General features: G+C 52.9%; 1 protein-coding gene across 4 annotated transcripts in view; it reads right to left on the reverse strand.

The window, feature by feature from the left end:
- The window catches only part of SLCO2B1 (solute carrier organic anion transporter family member 2B1), a 45,754-nt gene extending 30,166 nt beyond the window's left edge, over positions 1-15,588 (reverse strand). The window contains exons 1-4 of one of the 4 annotated variants that reach the window (XM_038568619.1): positions 15,242-15,588; positions 2,839-2,969; positions 1,570-1,707; positions 9-171 (exon numbers count right to left, since the gene is read on the reverse strand). In XM_038568619.1, coding sequence (XP_038424547.1) covers positions 9-171; positions 1,570-1,707; positions 2,839-2,969; positions 15,242-15,257 — 448 coding nt within the window. In that variant the 5' untranslated portion in view covers positions 15,258-15,588. Of the gene's footprint in view, positions 1-8; positions 172-1,569; positions 1,708-2,838; positions 2,970-7,075; positions 7,330-15,241 lie in introns of those variants that run through there. The other 3 variants (XM_038568617.1, XM_038568616.1, XM_038568620.1) reach the window with 3 other exon arrangements.
- Positions 15,589-20,125: the final 4,537 nt, after the last annotated feature.

Raw genomic sequence — 20,125 nt, forward strand, 5'->3', positions numbered from 1 at the left:
GCTCTTACCGGGGCTAGTATGGTCGTAGCGGTATGGCTCCGAGATGAAGTGTGGGAGACTCATGAGCAGGCCTGCCAGGGCCACAACGACAGCCCCATAGCCGATCAGTCGGGGCCGGTGTACCCGGCTGCCAAAGTAGCTCACAAACACAATCAAGGCTGTGTTCCCCACCTGCCAAGGGATGAGGGGACCCATTCAAGTGGAGCAGAGCCACCAGAGGCCAGGACCACCCCAGCTTCTGTCACCAGTCTGGTGTTCCCATCAGTATAAAGGACTAGCTAGCTGAATGAGAATCATTTGGGCACCTCTTATATGGATTCTGGGTTCTCCTAGGAGGGGCCCCAATGTCCCATTAGGGGAGAGAAATGAGGGCAGGGTGGACAAGGCTAGAAGTTCGATTTCATGCTGGAAAACAGGCTAGAGCCCATGTTGGAACAAGGAAGAGTCAAGGAAAGGGTTTTTAAATTTCTGGGGTATCATGACTGAGACAAATAAGTAAGATCCGAAGCCAGAGGACTAAGGCTTGGAATTTCAAGCCTTAGAATAAAAAACTGAGGATGTGGGCACTGGAGGGGCCTTGAGAACTTGCAGGGCAGGGGCAGGCTCTATCGCCAGAAGCTGGGGGGTGCTGCCCACACCACTGCTTCTTGGCTGTTATACTCACTCCCAGCCCCAGGCTCCTTACTACTGGAGGGGGGCAGTATTCACAAGACAGTTGGTAGGAGGGCCAACTCTGAGAAGGGTGGCCACTCTTCATTTTATAGGGGAACACTGAGGCCCAGAGGTGGGGGATGACTTCCCCCAGGTCCCATAGCTAGGTAATGACGTTTCCTTCCCACCTCTGACATCTGGGGGTGAGGTCTGAGGAATATCTGGGGATGCTGTGTAGTTTTCAGGCCTTGGCTTGGAAGAAATGTGACATATCATCCCAAGGGGAGAGACTCACACAGAAATCTGGTGTGGGGTAGGGAGGAAGAGACTTCTCTGGACAGTGGCCTTCTCTGAGATGGAAAACATCTGGTGGAGGAGGTAGGGGCCATAGCTGGATCCTGATCTCTAAAGCCCCCCAAAGCAGCTTGTCCACTCCTCGCTGCTTGGCTGTTGGCCCCAGACTTAGGGATCTCTGGGCAACTCTGAGGAGACACTCATGCCATGGTATTGCTCCCTCCCCGCACCACCAGTGGTCCCAGAGTCCTGCCTTTGATCTAACTTAAATCTTACTGCTATTGAAGTGACTTCCTCTGATTTCTTCCTGGGACAGGCAATAGCCAGGTAAAGGCTCCAAAGGGAGAGTGGGTGGTAGGGGAATTCCCACACCCCAACCATTCGCATGCCCCCAAGGGCAGGACCACCGCCAGTACTCTGACATTACAAGGAGGCAGAGGTCAGTTTCTCTACCAGGACGAAAAGGAGCTGGCTAAGGAGATTTGGGGAGGAAGCTGTGATGGGGTTGCCTGTGGGCACTAGGAAGGGAAGGGTTCATGTCAGGGTAGTGAGAGAGGAGGGTGAGGAGCTGGGGGTGAGGGTCTCCCTCAACACCCACCCTTGTGGCTGCACCAGGGCCAGTACCTCATTGAAGGCAGCCAGCAGCCCTGAGGTCTGACTGGAGAGACCGAAGCGCTTCTCCACCGTGGAGATGGAGCTCTTGAGGTAGCCGGAGATCATGAGCTGTGCGAGCTGCAGCAGGCTGTGGCACAGGACGAAGAACTGCCGGGGGGCCAGGGCGGTGGCAGCCGGCAGGGGAGCAGGGAGATGGGTGGGGGTTCAGCCAGAGGGAGTGGGGATTAGGAGACAGAGTTGGGGAAAAGGAGGAGCAAGGAACAGAGATGGGGAAACAGAGTCAGAGGAGACAGACACACAGGAGAGAAAGAGAGGGAGAGGTAAGAATAAGAGGTGGAGAGAGACAAGAGACAGAGACAGAGACACAGACACACACAGACACACACACACACACACACACAGTGTTATTGGAGTAGCCCATGGCTTCTCCTACAGGCCTAAAAATGATACAAGCTGTCCTAGGTATATCCAGGGGGTCACGGCGCCACCTGATTCCCACATGATGGGGAGTTGGGTCTTCCTGAGGCCAAGAATGATGGGAGCCACTCTGACCCTCAGAGCTCCCCTGGGCTGGACTGGACCCCCTCCCTATTTCGCCACCCGCCCCTCTCCCTGGGAAGCTCCCCTCCACCCCAGCCCACCCATTCCTCCCCCAGCGCTCCCCTGGGAGAGCACTTGCAGACACAGAATCCTCAAGTTGCCCACCCCACCTAGCCCTGCCCCGAACATCCCTGCCTGCCTCCCGGCAAGCTGGCAAAATTCCCAGGAGAAGAAACACTAGCTTCAAAGAAGGGGGCTGGTGCCGGAGCTTAAAAATATTCACTGTTTTTCTGAGTCTTGGTTTCCTCTTGGATAGAGCAAGGACCACATCCGCACCACTCAGGGCTACTGTGAGAACTGAGTAAGACAGCACGTGGCACAGACCCGGGCACCCAGGGATGCTTGGATGTTCAGGGCTGCCCCGGGAGGACAGAGCTCCCCAGCAGTCATACGGACTCAGGACTCCTGAGGTCCTTTTCTTTCCCTCTGGGGCAATGGGAGGCAAGGAGCCTGGTCCTCCACTGACACAGAGCAGCCCTTCTTTCTTCGCTGGAAGGAGGGAACAGGTGCCCCACATCAAGCTAAATGCTTTGGTAGATTATCCCTGTGGTTCTCACAGCCGCCCATTCTGCAGATGAGAAAACTGAGGCTCGGAGAAAGGCAGCAGCTTGCTTGGAGTTACACAGCCTTCCCTACGGGGTTCAGATGGCCCCGCTCCCGGCAGGCCCCGAGTGATACCTTGATGCTGTAGAACACACTTGGCCGCAAGTCCTGAGGGTTTGGGCAGGCTTTGCCTCCAGGTGTGTCTTCCACACTCATCATGGCCTTGGTGTCCTTGTCTGGCATCTGGGCCTCCTCACCCACTGGCCCTGTGGGACAGACAGCAAGGAGGGGAGAGTGGAGATGGGGTCTCAGAGAATGGCCCTGACCCAGGTCACCCAAGGTGTTCCGCGGGTTGGCGACAATCTGAGAGTCTGAGCACCTTCAGGCTTCCTGAGGCCCAGCGATGGGAGGACCCTTCCTAAGAGGGTATGTGGCCCATGTAGCCACGCTAGCCGGATCCCAGCTGGGACCACCTGCCTCACATCTTCATTCCAATCCCAGCATAACCTTCCTTCTAGGGAGAAGCTGCTGGCCACACTATGTAGCCTTCAAGCAGGGACTCCGGCTGTAAGAACACGCAGGCTTAGCCCCACTTGGGCCTGTAGTTGTGAGACACCGGTGCTCCTGGAGGCTGAGTCTGGCTGTAGGTCTGTCTGGCTCAGTATAGGTTCACAGCTTTAGGATCAGGTACAGGGTCAAGGCTCAGTCCCTAGTCAGGGCATAACGGCTTTTCCTGGGCGTAGTTCAGGGCAGACACCAGCACCCTCCCCGGAACCCAGAGCTACCTAGCCCAGTTCCAACTCGTACATCAAACCATGTTGCTGATGCGTGCAGAAAGATCATCCCATGTAACCACCTCCCTCACCCTGGACAAAATGAACTCCCCAAGGGTGGAGATGACTCAGGAGGCAGAGGTGTGGTTAGAACCTGGATCCTTGGCCCCATTAGGCATGTCTGGGTTGCTCCCTGGTAACCATGGTAACCATGCCAGTATCCCACTCACTGCAGTGAGAGGAAAGCTGAACTCCCTCAGGGGCATCTCCTAGAGTCTCCTGACATTTGATCTCAGTGAGGAGCTCGGAAGTCCAGCCTTGGGAGGCTCCACCCTTCCACCTAAATGGAAACCGGGCCCCCTTAGCCTTCCTCCGGTCCACTTCCCGAGGAAGCCTTCCCCATTGTTTCATATGCTTCTTAACCTGGCAGGAGTTTCCCTTCATTCAACAAGCTCCTTCTGGGGTCTGGAAACCGACTCAAGGCCACCCTTGACCCAGGCAGGAATGTGGGGATTCTCCATCTCCAGATCCTGAAGGCAAACTCAGAAAGGAGCCATAGAGGCCTGGCACCACCCAGCGAAGGGTTTGCATTCCTCACACAAGATAACTGGGAGCCTGAGGAATTGTTTTCAGTTGAGGTTAATTCATCATAAACTCCATCCTTTTAAAGGACACAATTAAGTGGTTTTGTTATATTATAAAAGGCATACATCATCACTGCTAATTCCAGAACATTTCCATCGTCTCAATAAGGAACCCCACACCTGGTAGCAATCCTCCCTCCTCCTCCCAGTTCCTGGTAACCGTGGATCTATTTTCTGGGTTTGCCTATTCTGGATATTTAACATAAATTCATACAAACGAAATAGTAAAATACGTAAGTTTTTGTCTCGCTGCTTTCACATAGCCCAGTGTTACAGAGCACATCAGTATGTCATTCCTTTTTATGGCTGGATGATATTCCACGGTACGGACATAAATCACGTTTTGTTTGTTTTGGGGATTGTGAATGTTCACATGTTGTACACATTTTTGTGTTGACATATGTTCTCAGTTCGCTTGGGTATACAGCCAGGAGTGGAATTCCTGGGTCATATGGCAACTCTGTTCAACTTTTTAAGAAACTGCCAAACTGTTTTCCAAAGTGGCTGTGCTGTTTTATACTCCTGCCAGCAGTGTATGATGGTTCTAATCTCTCCACATCCTTGCTGATACTTAGTATCGTGTCTTTTTTGATTATAGCCACCCTAGTGGGTGTGAAGTGGTATCTCATGCAGTTTTGATTAGCATTTTCCTAATGACTAATGATGTTGAGCGTTTTTCGTGTACTTATTGGCCGTTTGTGTACCTTCTTTGGAGAAATGTCTATTCAAAAAGCTTAGAAATGGAAGTGTGTGTGGCTGGGGAAGAGTGTCTTTGGGGGACATTAGTATGTAGGGAAAACAAGGAGATATTGAAACAAAATCCACCTGACAGGGAGGAGATAAGGGGTTGGCATAGCGAAGGGACAGGCTCTGTGGAGGTCACTTAGAAGGAGAAAAGGAGGTGTGGGGGGGAGGGTCCCAAGCGAACTTGCCCAGAGGAGATTGGTAGGCCCATTTCCAAGCCCTGGTTTCTCTCACCGGCATAAACGAATCCCCTACTATAGCACGGAGGCTGAGTTACCTGCTTGACATACAGCTACGCCTTCATGTGCAGGCTCTCCGTGTTCCTGAAGGCTCTCCACACCTCTGGGCCTTAGCACTTTCATTATCTCTTGCACCTGAGGAGGACACTGAGGCCCAGAGGTAACAAGCTCTGCTGGTTAGCGCCAGTGTAGGGACTCAAGCCCAGGTGTTAGCCTCAACATCACGCCATGCTCCTTGCACAGGTTTGATGAGGGGAAGAAGCACAGCACTCTTCTCTATTGTGGCCTAACCAAACCTAACCAGGCCACCTGAAAGGTGACAGTGCCAACCCACCAGGGGGCCAGGTCAACCAGATGATGAGGCTGAATCTGGCAGGGCAGAAGTCATGGGCCAGGAGGCCCAGCTCTGAAAGAAGTCCAGGATATAGATAAGACAGGGGGACAGAAGATCGGTGGACCAACATAGAATCTTCTGCCTTCCTGTGGGCTAGTCTTTAGCTTGAGCCTCCTGATGAAGGAGGGAAGCCATGGCCCCTGGGAGCTGAGAGCAGCCATTGGGTGGTCAGGTGGTCACAGAATGGGGTTGGTCAGGCAGGTAGCCAGGCCTCTTCAAGCTCTTCTTGTGGGCTGAGGCCTCTGAGTAGACCAGCAACAAATAGTCTGACTCTGAATAAGAACAAAGCGCCCCTCAGAAGGAGAGTCTTGAGTTCAGGAAAGTACATTCTCCTCCTGTGACATCTCTGAGGACCCTCCCATCCTGTGAAGATTTTGTCAGGGGTCACCCCCTCACAGATGAGGGGGCAGGTGGGCATGAGGGGAGAGGCATGGAGCTAGACCCTAGGAAAAAAAATCCCAGCTTGTTTCTCTCCCAGGTGGGCAACCAGGTTTGGAGGCTCCAGGTAGGCCAGGTGTATCCTAGGGCTGGAGCCTGCTGGGAGGCAAGGGGTCTGTGTGCCTGTCAGTTGGGGACATGGCTGGCTTTTCACTCAGGCCCACTCATGTCCATCAGCTGGTAAGTCATTGGTCTGGCTGTCTCTTAGGAAACTTGTCTGTTCAGGCAGGCTGAACTAACTAGCTGACCAGTCAGACAGTTACCCTGAACGTCTGTCAGCCTGAGATCTTCAGTTCAAAGACTCTGAATGTCTGTAAGGCAGAGGCTCTGCCTCTAGCTGCCCCCTCCAGAAGCAAGAATCAGCATTCCTCATACCAGCTGAATCCAGGGTGATGAGGACCAAGGTTTCTGAGAGCAGCCTGATGGGGAAGGCTAGATTTCTCTGCCTGTTCTTTGCTGGAAAGTCTCAAAAGTCCTACCTCCTCCAGCTACCTCCCAGCTGCAAACAGAAAATCCAGGCGGATGTGGGACTGAGCATTGGGTTTCAAAGTCCTCAGACCTGGGTCTGAACCCCAACTCTGCCAGAAGCTGTGTGAATCTGGACATGCCCTTTCATTTTCTAAGCCATTGCTTCATCTGAAAGATGAAAAGATAGCATCTACCTCAAGGAGGTGAGCCATCTAGCACCTGCCCAGCCCTGAGACACAGTAGGCCCCACTGAAGACAATTACCCTCCCCTCTCCTGATAGCTTTCAAGTGCCTCCAAGGCCACAGGGCCCAACTGAACCCACTCCCTTCCGCAGGTCCTTGGCCTCTCCAGGTTAACGCCTTCTTCTAAGAGCATCATTCTTCCAGCCCTAGATTTTCTCTGCTTCTCATCCAAGCCCCAATTTACCACCAGACTTGGGGACCTGGGACACCTGCCCTCCATGCACACTCCCTATCTTTAGAAGCAATTGCCCAGGTTTGGATCCCCGCCGGCTACAATCTTGCTGTGTGGCCTGAGACCAGTGGCCCCTTTGCTTCCTCATCTGCAGTGCAGGGATTGTAATCCCCACATCCCAGGACAGAAAGCGCCCACTGAGAACCAGATCCTTCCACCCAACATTCAGCCTGAACACTAAAAGCCTGAAATCATACCTTACCGTCTGTATTAACTTGGCCTTGCAGGTCCACTGTCTTCATTAGCATTTTTCTTCTTCCTCTTTCTTCCCAGACTGACCAGCTCAAACAAACGGCTTCATTGCTCGTTACCTTCTTAAAGACCCATCAACTCTTCACGGGAAATCATCCACAGAGTGTGCACCTCTGATTCTTTGAATGTCTCCCCACAAAAATCCTTACCTTGTTATTTCTACCAACAAACTGTTGTATCATGATTCTTACCCAATCTCAGTCGAGCCTCCCTCCCCTGCCTTCCTCCCCACGCTTACGGACTAGCCTTCAAACAAACTTTCAGTTCTCGACAAATATTGACCTTACCTCCCCACTCTGAACCACTGCCAGAGCTTTGAGAGCCGTATTATCCCTCATCACAGTAAACAATGGGCTTTGTCTTATCAGTGGGTTCTGTTGGTCATATGTGGGGAGCCAGTGCAGACATCATGCACAGCAGGTGTGCAGTAAATGTTGTTTATTCCCCATCAGGCAGCCAGTCTTTCTGTCAGCTGTCTATTCTGCTGCAAACTCCCCCACTGGCTTCCATACTTGCTTTATGACTGCAAAGAGCATTGCCACATCTTGTATTTGAGAATCCAGAGGAACTTCAACCCAAGAGGGCTGCAAGGTGGGAGGTTGGGAGACCCAGCTCTCTGGCTCACCCTAATCCCCTACAGGAAGTGTCATGGGGGAGCTTGTCCTAGGTGCTCATCTGAGGGGCTACCATAGACCAAACAATACTACATGCTAGGCTGGGCTGGGCTGAACTTTGTCACCCAACCTCCTAGCAACCCGTAGAAATAGCTGCTGTGATTCCATGATGCAGAGAAGAAAACAGGCATAGAGAGAGGGAAAGCAACTTACCCGGGGTCCTGGGGCCGATAAATGGCAAAGCCTGGACTGGAACCCAGGTCTGTCTGACTCCTGGGCCCCCGGGAACAACCACGAGAAGGTTGGTTGCAAAGATGGCCTTAGAACAAATGAAAAATAATCCCCACATAGCCATTTCTTGTTCCAGCCTGGCTTCCCTTTTGTGCATTGTCAAAGGTAGTTTTATAGGGGAAGAGTTGGCCATTCCACCAGCTAATGCTTTGGAGAGCCAATCATTCGCTGGTAAGTCAACAGCCTCTTCTAATGGCCTCAGAGAGTGCTGTCAGGGCAAGGCTGGAGAGGGAAATAAGGCAAGAAAGATATGTGGCAACATGAGTCCCATACCCCGGGGACTGGAGTATGGTGGGAGTTGAGGACTCATAGACAAGACCCAGATTTGAGCTTTCAGGAGAGACTTGCTGGGAAATGCCAAGAAAGCCTGTGAGGGTTCTCACATCCTGAGGACCAAGGAGGGACAAGACAGTGGCACTTTCTCTCCAGAACATTCCAGCCTGTCTTCAGCAGAGAGAGCAAAATCAAAGATCATTTAGACCCAGTATGGCCTTGGGCCAGCAGTGAGACTTCTCTGAATCTCTGTGAGATAGGAATATTAAGACTTGCCTCTCAAGCCTGTGTGAGGGTCACACAAGATAATGTCCGTTGTCAACACCAGGATATCCTGCAAGGTGCAATTTTGTCAGCCTTTGCTCCAAACTCACCAAGGAATCTATTTCCATGTCTGGGCCCCAGAAAAACTATATTCCTACCTGTGGAGACTCAGCCCTGGCATCACTCACTCACCTCTTCCTGATTCCTGAAGCAACACAGACACCCATGGATGCCTCCCTCTGCCACTTCTTGTCCTCTTCCCACCCCTACCCTATCCCACCAGCTGCATTCCAAGGTCTCTCCCCCCTCCCAATAACTTCCCTGTACAAGAAAACGAAAGGCCTCTCCCCCACACCCTTTGCCAAGGCCATCAAAAGAACTAGCAGAGATAGACTATAAGGTAGAGGTTACAACAGGGAGGCCCTGGCCAAAAGCCCCATGTGCAGTGGTGTGGGCTGTGCACCACAAAGTGAAGGGTGCTATCTGGAGTCGTGCAGCGCACAGGCAGTCCTGCCTGGTGGCACATCTGGCTTCTAGATGTTTTGGGGGGCTTGCACAATGCTTGCTCTCTGAGTGTTTTTTAAGTTAATTGCCAGAATTTAAAAACAGGAAATTTCACATAAAACTTCAGATTTTTGCTTTTTTCCTGAAATAGCCGCAGATCTGGCAATACTAGGCCCACATTCTCATATGGCAACATTCAGCTGATCTGAGATGCTGGGCCTGCACGTGACAATTTGCCCTGTTAGGGTTTCTTTGTGGTGGTGGTGGTGGTGGAGGTGAGGGGTGCCTGTTTCGCGTGTTTTCAGGGACCCACTTCTTCTGACTGTGACTCCACAGCAACATTGGGCCTGAGGAGTCCATTGGACAGGAAGCCAGGGCTGGGTTAACCCTTTGCGGGGTGAATAAACAGGGCCAGAGAAGACCATGACTTGCCCAGGGTCACCACACAGAAAGAACTGGTCTCTGCTGGTTCTAGAAGTGACAGTGAAGATTCATTCTGCACCTGCTGGGGTCTCAGAGGCCAGCAGCTCCAGTCCTTGCCCCCAGGGAGCTCCCAGTGTACATGGTGGGGGTGAGAGGCAGACATCTAATGCAGAATCCCAGGGATATGCATTCACTGATGTAATACAAGGAGTTTCAAGACTATGGAAACCCAGCAGAGGCCCTAGCCTAGATTATGAGGTTTTGGAAGGCTTCCTAAAGGAAGAAACATCAGATAAAACAGCAGAAGTATCAAAGTACAAAGAATGTTCAGGGAACAAATGGTCTGGCGAGGTTGGAGCACTGGGGCCAAGGTGGGGGTAGATGGGTGAGGCTGGAAGTGGTTGGAGGAGCCAGGCTATGATGAGCCTGAATAACAGGTCGAAGGGCTGGACTTTGTTCTGATCCCAGGCAGAGATGAGGTCTGATTTGGCCACCTAGGAAGACCTCCATGCCTGTGTGGGAAGAGTGGAAGAGTCAGGTGATAGGCAGGGACAAGGGAGAGGGCAGGAGTGGGGTCCAGGGCTGCGAGTGACCATGGGACCTGGGCTAGGTCATGGCAGTGGAAAAGGAGAATAATGAGCTGAGGTACCACAGTGGGGAGGGAGGATGGGCAGGACGTGATGGAAGATCAGCTGTGGGGAGAGGGGGCAGGAGGCCGAGGAGTCCTAGGGGCAAGGGTGGAGTGGGGAGGAGCGTAGCTCTGCATCTGGGTTTGTCACCATTGAGGGTCAGGATTGCAAGGGGGTGGTGAGTTCAGCCTTGGCCATGGCCATGGTTGAGTTTGGGGTGGCAAGGGGGCACCAAGGGAGAGATGTCTAGGAGGCTGTGGGCTCCAGGAGAGCTCATGCAAGAATATGGGCTAGCGTCAGCTCCCTGGCTGTCTGGACACAAGAGTGGAAAGAAGGTAACAGTAGCCACAAGTGGGCAACTTGCCCAGCGAGAGTGAGACGCCTCCGCCATGTGCCCCATCTGAAGAGAACAGAGCGAAAAGAGAAACCTACACTGGAATTGTGTTCAGGTGCCAAGGTGGGGGGTGGGGGACAGAGTCACAAAGGCGCCAAGATGTTTTTGGAAAACCTAATAGCTTCCAGCACTGACACACCCACAGCCCGAGCCTGGGAAGGGAAATACTCCCAGAAGCAGATATTGGGCAATCTGTTCCTCATAACAATGACATACCTCTACAGATACCTCTCCAGAAGTGTTGGAGTAGAAGGAGGCCAGCATGGCCAACCTGCTCCTTGAGCTCTTCCTACCTCCTAGATGGCTCTGTATGTCCTCGGCTTGCTGCTCTCTCCTGCCTAGCTCCTGCGGCCCATGCCAGCTGTCTTTCCTTCTGTAAAACCCTTTCCTGGCCAGTTCCCTCAGACTCTCCTCCGAGTTGCAGTGCTCGTCAGTCTCCTGTATTGCTTATGTCCCCCGATGAAGCAGTCAACTCCCCAGCGCAGAACCTGTCCCATCCTGTGTCCTAATGGACCATATCCAGTCCCACTGAAACCCTCTGGGTCAGAAGACTTTGGATTCAAATATTTGCTTTGCCACATCAGATTATGTGACCTTGGGCAGCTTAGTCAGTCAACGTAAGTTTCAGTTTCCTTCCCTGGAAGTGAGAGAAGAGGCCCCATCTCATGGGGTTTTGTGGAATTGAAAGAAAATGCCATGCCCGGTACAGTGTAGTCCTCAACAACAGTTGGCCCCCTCCTTTCCCACCTCATCTGCAACATGTGAGTTCAGCCACCAAGCCTCAAAAGGTCAAGGCTTGGGGCACCTGGGTGGCTCAGTGGTTGAGCATCTGCCTTCGGCTCTGGGTGTGATCCCAGAGTTCTGGGATCCAGTGTGGCATCGGTTCTCTGCAGGGAGCCTGCTTCTCCCTCTGCCTATGTCTCTGCTTCTCTCTCTGTGTCTCTCATGAATAAATAAATAAAATCTTAAAAAAAAAAAAAAAAGAAAAGAAAAGGTCAAGGCCCCTAGGAACAGCTCCTGTCTCATCCACCCCTAGCGAACATTATTCTTTGGCCCCGTAGATGATTGCCATTCCTCAAAATCATCCTATTCCTTTCACCCCTCTGCCTTTGCACGCACTGTACTCTCAGCCTGGAGTGTCCTTCCTCCCCAGCGGACCACTTCTCATCTTTCAAGGCCTGGTTCAGCTTAAAAACATGACTGTTGAATTGAGCTAAGCTGAGTGAGGGAGAAGACAGTGCTGGAGCATGGGAATGTGAGAGGAGGGGCCCAGGTTGGGTGGGGGTGCTCCGGTTCCCAGTGTGGCCGAGTGAGCTTCTGGAGAGGGAGACTCAGAAGCACGAAAAGCTTGGTTGTCATCTTTGAGAAATTCCTCCTGGCAGGACTTTGGGGGGTCTGTTGGGAGGATATTAGCATGCTTGAGGTCTAGCTCTTGCAGGCGTCCCAGCTGTTGCTTCTTGAGGAAGATCCATGCAGGGTGGGGGAGGAGGCCAAGCACTTTCTGGTGGTTTCCAAGCTGGGTCAGGCACCCTGTACTGGGACTTTCTGTTCCCAGTTCCAGCCCTGGCTATCCCATCTAGACCCATGATGATCTTAAAAACAGTGAAGAAAGTCTGGGGGGAGGGTGAGCCCTGAGCCCATAGGGAATTCAGGCCAGTCTCCTTTGGCCTAAAACATGGAGATTGAGGTTCAGAGAGAGGTGGCCATTGGCTTTGGCCATGCTGCCTCCCAACCATGAGTCCCGGCTCATCTCTCTATGTGCTTACATGTCCTCCCTAGGGCCCTATTATACCCAGCTGCACTCCATCCACATCATGAGTCTCCTGTCCTCAACTAGGGCAGGTTTTCAAAACAGGTTGGAGGGAAGGAAGGAATGTCTTGGGGGAGGCATGAAGTGGAGGGAGGACAGCTTAGGTACTGAGACTTTCCCAATGCCTCGTGTCTGCCCAGCCTTTGCTGAGATCTGGGGCCCCAAGGATGGATCGAATCTGGCCCCACCCCCATGGAGCTCCCTTTCTGGTGAGGCAGGCATTGTTCTCCATCATTTCAAGCATTGGTGCTTAGGGCTCTGGTCTGCAGCCCATGAGGGATGGCAGGGACAAAGTTTACTTCTTTACTTCTTCCTGACCCCAGGGTGCAGCTGAAGTTCAGGCTGGCACCCTGGGGATAGCCAAGCCCCTCTAACACCGATGGGGAGACCTGACCCTTCCCTACAGAGGCTTCTGCTGCACTGCTCCTTCCAGAGACAGAAGACTGAGCTTCTCAGTGCAGGAAGAGACCAGATGACCACCTTGGACAACCCCCTCCATCTACTGCCCAGAGAAAGTGAGTCCCAGAAAGGGACAAAAGCAGACTGGGTGTTGAATGCCTGGCCCCTGACTGTAGGGTCTAGGCAAGCTTGCCATCTGGTTCACAGCTGCCCGATATCTGGCCCAGTAGGCAAGGCCTAGCCTAGGAGGAAATAACTATCCCCAACCCTGCTCACTCCCTAGTCACTAGCACCTAGAGAATAGTTTACTTTGTCTGGAACCAGTGAAGTGCCCAAGTGGGTAGAATCTCACTAGTGTGGGGTCTATGGAAAACAGGAGGGATCCCCAAGGGTAATGGTAGAGAGAGGAAAGAGCTCTGACATCAGGACAATCTGGGTTCTGGCCCCCACTCTGCTGCTTCCTTGCTGGGTGACCTTGGTAAGCCACTTGCCCTCCCTGAGCATTTGTTTCCTCAACTATTAAAAAGGGTGAGAGTATGTCACTGCATTCTCATAAAGCCAGTGACGCAGACCTCAAATTTTAACCCAGGGCTGCTGGTTCTTTCCTTTCCCCTACTTATCTGCACTGGAGTGACATACTTTGAACCCAGGACGGCTGGAGAGCAACAGAAATGATATGAGGAACAAGAAAAGATGAACCTCAAAAAAGGGAAGTCAAGCAGCATATGTGAGAGAGGTTACTTCTAGTTGGGAGAATCAGTCTGGAAGGCTTCCTGGAGGACTTGATGTTTGGAGGAGTTGGCAAATGACAAATTTCACCAGAATGGCTGAAGAAACGTAGACAGATACCTTTCTGGTAGAGGTAAAAGCTTCGAGCAAAGAGGCAGAGGTAGGAAAGGGGCCTCTCTGAAATCATAAAAGGGGAATGGCCTTGGGAGATCATTTTCTCCAACTCCTCCCCCACAGACAGGGAAAGCTGTGCCTCTTGCCTAAGGGCACGTGGTGAGCTGGTGGTAGGGCTGGGCTGAGAGCCAGATCTGAGCCTGACTCCTCTCTCTGGTGTCTACCCCTGGCCAGGACAGCTGACCCCGCTCCCTCAGGTGAGCTGGCCCCTGCTCTTCCCAGGCTCCAATCTCTATACCCTGCCCCACCTGCATCACCACATCCCTCAGAGTGCCCTCAGACCAGAAAGAGCATGGGGGAAGCCTGGCCTCAGCTCAGGGTGGGGCTTAGGAAGCAAGGCCAGAGGTGGCTTCTGGTGGCCATGTGGGCAGTGGGGTCAGCCTCCTGCTGTCTGTGCAGGAAGTGAGGACAGCTAGAGAATATTCCAGAGCCCTACAGGGGTCAGAATAACAGTGGGCTGTTATTCTGCACAAAACAGCCAGTCTCTAGTTTCTTCCCATACCTGTAGGGTCACCAACCCTCCCATCCTGTAGCAAGCCAGAGCTGATGGGGAATTTGTTTTGTCAGTAGCCCATCTCTAAACCAACCCACCCAAATCTGACCTCATTGTCATCTCTCCGGTGAGGCCCCCAGAGGATGCATCCACCCCACCCTTCCTGCTGTGCCATGGTCCCCAGCCCTGCCCGCAAAGTCCTCACTGCCGCACACACGAGCCAGGGAGCAGGTTCAGTCCTGCCTGAGTGGGTGTGAGGCTCACACAGGCAGCTGGAAGGAGGCCAGAGGTGATCACCGCAGGGCACCCCACAGGGCACCCGGTCTGAAGATCCTTTGTTTCCTCTACCTCCCTCGCCTGCCGCCCGCCAGCACAAGAAATGCCCAGCGGGGCGCTCCGTTCCCAGAGCCACCGCAGCCGCCCTCTCCACCCTCTCCACGTGGCGCTTGTCACACTCCAGGCCGGGCTCTGCGAGTCTCTCTCTGAATCCGCGTCTCTTCTGTGCCGATCTTTCCAATTCTCTGAGGCAGGTGTGCCTGTCTGTCTCTGTCTGGTTCTCTCGCACGCGCTCCTTTGCTTCTCCCCTTTCTCCCGGGGTCTTCTTGCGGCTTTCTCTCTCTGGGGCTGACCTCCTCGCCTGTCCCTGCACGCTCCTGCAGACACCTGTTGGTCTTTGCCTTCTCCTCTGTCCCAGCCTTTGTCTGATTGCGTATCTCTAGACTTGCTGTGTCTCTGACTACGCTTGTATCCCCATATTTCTCGGCTTTGTCTGTCTTTATCTCTGCTCGATTCAAAGAGGGAACAGGGCTTGGTGAGGAGGAGCTCGAGTGGCCTGAATTTCCATTGTCCTCTCCGGGTCTCTGTCTCCTCAGGGCAGATAGGCTGGGTTCCCTGCCTCCAGCTGAGTAAACAGCGTCCCTTCCTGCCCCTTCAGTCATTCACTCATTCATTCAGCACACTTTCGCTAGGTCTGGTCTTCTGGCGGGCTCCGTGTGGGGAACTTCAAGGCCCCCACCCCACCCAGTGCACCCATATTGGCTCCTCACCCTCTGCACTGGAAAGGTAGCCCCCAGACCCTCTCCCAGTGCCCCTTTTTAATTTCATCCGCACTTACCTATCCTGGGTCCCATGGTTTTTGGGGTGCAGTGAGTTCCACCCCCGATTTCAATTTCAGGAGTGGGGCTGAGCTGGAGAAGGAGTGAGACCTTGTCCGGGGCCCCTGGAGACAGCAGCTGCAAGCCACAGAAGGGAGGCAGCAATGTGGAGACTCCAGGCACTTAGCCGATGCTGCTCAGGCCACACTGGACAGCAGCCACCTCTTCTGAGAGGAGTTAGGAATTCCCAAAAACTTGACCCCACTCCCCAAGGGCCTGCCTCAGCCTGACACTTGTCCCTTCTCTTTCTCTCTGAATTCCTCTGATCTTTGGCTGGGACAGCCCAGGGCCAGACTGGTGCAGGAGGCTGGGTTTGTTTCGATCCAGCCCCGCTGCTGGGAGGAGGCTGCTGTGTCACCTCCCCTCAGCTGTTCCTTCACATCCTCTGGCCTCAGCATTCCCCTGGATACTTTCTGTTCCTCTGTTAGCAGTAGAGGGCTGGTGGGCAGAGGGAATGTTGATGGTTTCCAAGCCCTCATCTCAGTGAGTCTGGATTCTCCAGTTTCCTCTTGCGCTCTTGATCTCAATCTGTCTCCCACCACCCTCTCGTCCCCCATCACAGAAATGTTGTCGCCCTCCATGAGCCCTGCAGAGAGCCTCTGTTCCCCCAGTGTGCCCCTTCCCAGAACCCAGGTCCTCTCAAGATCTCACCCCCTCTCACTAAACCCCCATCTCCTCTCTGAGCACTGAGGATCTGGAGCAAGGAGTCAGTCCATTCACCAGGAAGCACGATGGCCGGCCCCCTTGAGGGACTCATCTCAGCCTTGTCATTCACTGGCCACGTGGTTTCAAACAGGTTTCTGCACCTCTCAGTGTCATTTCTCTCATCCATAAAGAAGGGACAGAGGGCCCCTCACTTGTAGGGCTGCTGTGCAGGTTCAGCAAGCAAAAGGCCAAGCCTGAATGCCTGGAGCTCAGAGAAGGGAGCCACTGTGGCAGGGCTCAGAACAGAGCAGCAAGAGGAAACCTATCAGCTTGCCTTTGCCAGCTTGCCTCAGCTCTCTCACACGTATGGCCCCACTGTGTCTTCCTATCAGCCCTGTAGTCCAGGTATTTATTCCTCTATTTTACGGATGAGGTCTTGAATCTCAGTAACCACCCAGAGATCACCCAGCTAGTAGGTCGTGGGGCCATGCCTTGAACCTCTGGTGCTAGAACCAGGCTTTTTCCTCTACCCAGGCTGTACTTTCTGAGGAAGATCTTTGGGTTTCCCCAAATCCAAAATGGATCCAGAAGTAAACTTGACCCAATTCTAGGAACAGGGTCTTTGCTGAAATGGGGCTGTGGGTTTGGAATCCAACTTTTAAGGTTCAATGATAAGAGGAATACACATCGACCCCACTTGGCTCCCAGGGGCCATATGAGGATGTTGGTGGGAAGCGGGGAGCATTTGAAATAATCAATGTGCAGCCTGGCACATAGTAGCACTCAATAAATACTTGTTGCATGACCTGTCTTTGAGAAACCAGAAATGTGAATGCATGGCCACTCTACTAGGAAAGGTCAATAGTTGGCTCCGATTGATATAAAGACCAGGTCCTATTCCTGCTTGAGAAAACCAAATTGGTTCTATTTCTCTAAATCCTTCAGACTAAAGTCAGCACTGTGAGTCTTCATAGAGACTGGCAGAGATGCAACCTTCAGACTCTTAAGTGTAGATGCATGGTTAAGAGAGAGAAGGTCCCTATAGGCTTTCTGGAAGCTCGGTTGCCTCCATCTTGGGTTCAGAGGCTTAAAAAATTCTATACATGGATTGGCCTGAGTATACGCTGGGCCCAGCCTGGCTGGCTAAGTTGATCTCATCAATCTTTGGGAGAAACAATGCCTAACACCCCACAAAGCATGGAACATACAATAATCTCAGATATACATGCTCTTCATTTATCACCTCAGCCTCCCTAGGCTGAGATAGCCCAGTGCAAGAATATTCCAGAACTCCAGCTATAGAATTGGAACAGGGGCAGCTACCCAGGAGCTTCTGGGAGTTAGGCTAACAAGGCCTTTGGGTGGGGGCTCTTGGGCTAATGCTGCCGTGAGGTCCCAATGTGGGTAGCCCCAGCTTGTTCAACCAACCTGGTTTGCACCCCAGCTTCACCACTTGGCAGCATGGCATTTGCCGAGTCCTGTGCATTTTACAGAGCCCCACCGTGTGTGTAGATTGCAACACCATCTGCGGATTCCCACAGTTTGCAAAACTTGATGCCTTTTTTTTGAGTCCCACGCTGCTGGCAAAGCCCAGCATGGTTTGCAGAGTTTCTGAGGCCCCATGACATGTGCACAGTCCCGTGTCTCATGTCAAGTCTTATGCTGTCCATAAAACCCTGGGCTGTTTGCAGAACCCTGAGGCCTTCTCTTCTTTAAGTCAACCCATGTAGGGGGTTTGCAAGCCAAGAAAAATAGGACACTCTTCATTTTATAGAACTATCTGAATTTGGGTGGAACGGAATAGTGCTGAGCTCAGGACTAGAGACCTCAGTTCTGGTCCCAGTCTGTCACTAACTAGCTATGGGATTTGCAGCAAGTCCTTTCTCCTCTCTAGGTCTCAGTCTTCTCATCTATTAAATGGAGATTGTGACATCAAACCACCCACCTTCGGGACTGTCATGAGTATCACTGTGAGAATGCCCAGAAGATGGGGAGGATGGGGTGGGAAGGGGAAGAGTAGTCAGAAGCTCTTTCCTGATAAAGGCTCCAAACTGCCATCTCAGCACCTCTACTCCCACTTCCCCTCAGCCTGGCAGCCAGGGTGCGGATGTCTATAAATGAGCCCTGGGCTGGGCAGACAAGTGAGGACCTCAGTCGGAGTTTCAGCCTTCCCCACCCCCAGCCACTGCTGGGGTCAGAACCCAAGCTACATAGACACGCTCCCATGCATGGCTCCTTTAATCCACCCAGGGTGAGGCTGTGTCCTCACCCACGAGGACCCCGACACTCAGAGAATCCATGTGACTTGCCCAAGCTACAAGTCAAATATACAGCAGGGACTGGGATCTGAGCCAAGGACAGCAAAGATGGACGCGTGGTACCTAGAAGGTCAGAGCAGGAAGAAACTGGAGCACATTTCATGCAATCCTTCCCTTTTTCCGACCAGGAGACTGAGGCCTGGAGAGACCACAGGGAAGCCACTGTCTCTCCTATGGCTTCACTTTCTCTCTCTGGCAGATGAGAAACAGACCCCATCCTGCCAAGGGTTCAGGACCTTATCCCTCTTTGTTGGCACAGCTGTTAGGTCAAAACAGAAAATCTCCCAACCGTGTGCGGAGAAGTACAGGTCTACAGGCAGGTGGGTGCGCAGCCTGGCTACTCAGCCTGGCTCCCCTTGGTTTGTTCCAGCCCAGCCAGCTTTGCACAGCCTATGCCATGCTCTCTCTACAACTTACACTCCCCTGGAGGATTCCTCCCTGGGAAGCCCTTTTGCTCCTGGATCCCACTGCATCCACTTCCCACCAGGTTCTCCCTCCAGGCTGGAGAGAATATGTTCTATGCTAGAAAATCTGCATCCCTCCCTGAAAGTGGCAGCATGAGCATGGGCATCAATCAGACAGTTCAATCCTGACCCAGGAAGGAGATCTCTGAGACTCAGTTTTCTCATCTGTAAAATCGAGATAACAGGACAGGAGCCCTTCAGGCAAAGCAGCCATAAACCCAACCGTCTTGCCCTATATTCAATTTGGTATGTGCATAGCTTCCCTCTCCCAGGAGATTGTAACCTCTCCCAAGGCTAAGCTGGGTGACCTGAGGCTAGTCACTTGCCCTCTCTGATCTTCAGTGCCCTTGTCTGTGAAATACCTTCCTAGGGCTGTCATTAGGCTCAGATGAGCTAATGGATGGCTTAGCGCTAAGTTCTAAGAGCTAAGCAGACACGAGCCATTATTAATATGGTGACGATGGTAATGGGGTGACTCTTGTAATTCTGGAAGCAGAGGATGAGGAGGAAGTAAATCATGGCAGGTATGTGCCAGGTAGTCTGATCTGACTGACAACCCCATGGGAATAAATCACTGAGAAGGCCCCCTGAGATGGGAGGGAGCTCCAGGGCAAACTTGGGGCTCTGCAGGCTGGCTAGGTGGCCCCTGCTAGCAGCTGCTGTTGTAGGGGCGCTGCAGGGCTTTGCCCTTTTACAGGGTCCAGACTGGGTACTGGCTGGCCCATGGCTCCCAGGCCTGGCTCTGCCACCAACACACTGGCTTTGGTTAGATCCCATTTCCTGCCTGGTCCTCAGTTTCCTTATTATAAAACGGTGGTTAGGGGATAAAAGGAAGGCTCTCATTCTGCTCCCCTCCCCAGTCTTTGGGGAAGAACCACATGACCTCATAATGGATGTACCAGTGCTTTTGTAAAGTGTCCAGCATGGGACATGAAGGATTATGGTTATTAATAATTTGGTTCCTGGGAGAGAGGATGTGGGGAGGGGTGCAGCAAAGGCTGGGAGAGGAGAGGGAGGAAGAGTCAGCATCACCCCCCCTCCCGCCCCCCCCTGCAGGGAGATTGAAGTCAGGGCCCCAACTCCCAGAAGACTTTGCAACACTGCCCCCTGGAGGCCAGAAAGGAGGTCTGTGCCTGGGCTTCTCCAGCCGCCACTCAGGGAAAGGGGGCGGAAGGCCCACTGTCAGAGGAGGCTGGAGTGGACAGGCCAGAAGGAGCCCGGTGAGAGCACGCACGGCCTGGGCCGTCTCTTCCTCCCCTCCACACCGGCTTGTTCGCTTTGCAAGTCTTTCTTCCCCCCTGCCGGCCCCATGCTGGCCCAGACCACCAGCGGCCCTGCCTGGGCCTCCCCCCACCTCCAGCCCATCTTCCTTCCAGCCTGAGTGAACTTTCCAACTCTTAAATTTGACCCTGCCCTC

The sequence above is a fragment of the Canis lupus genome, chromosome 21, assembly GCF_011100685.1.
Source record: "Canis lupus familiaris isolate Mischka breed German Shepherd chromosome 21, alternate assembly UU_Cfam_GSD_1.0, whole genome shotgun sequence".
Taxonomy (NCBI): Eukaryota; Metazoa; Chordata; class Mammalia; order Carnivora; family Canidae; genus Canis; species Canis lupus.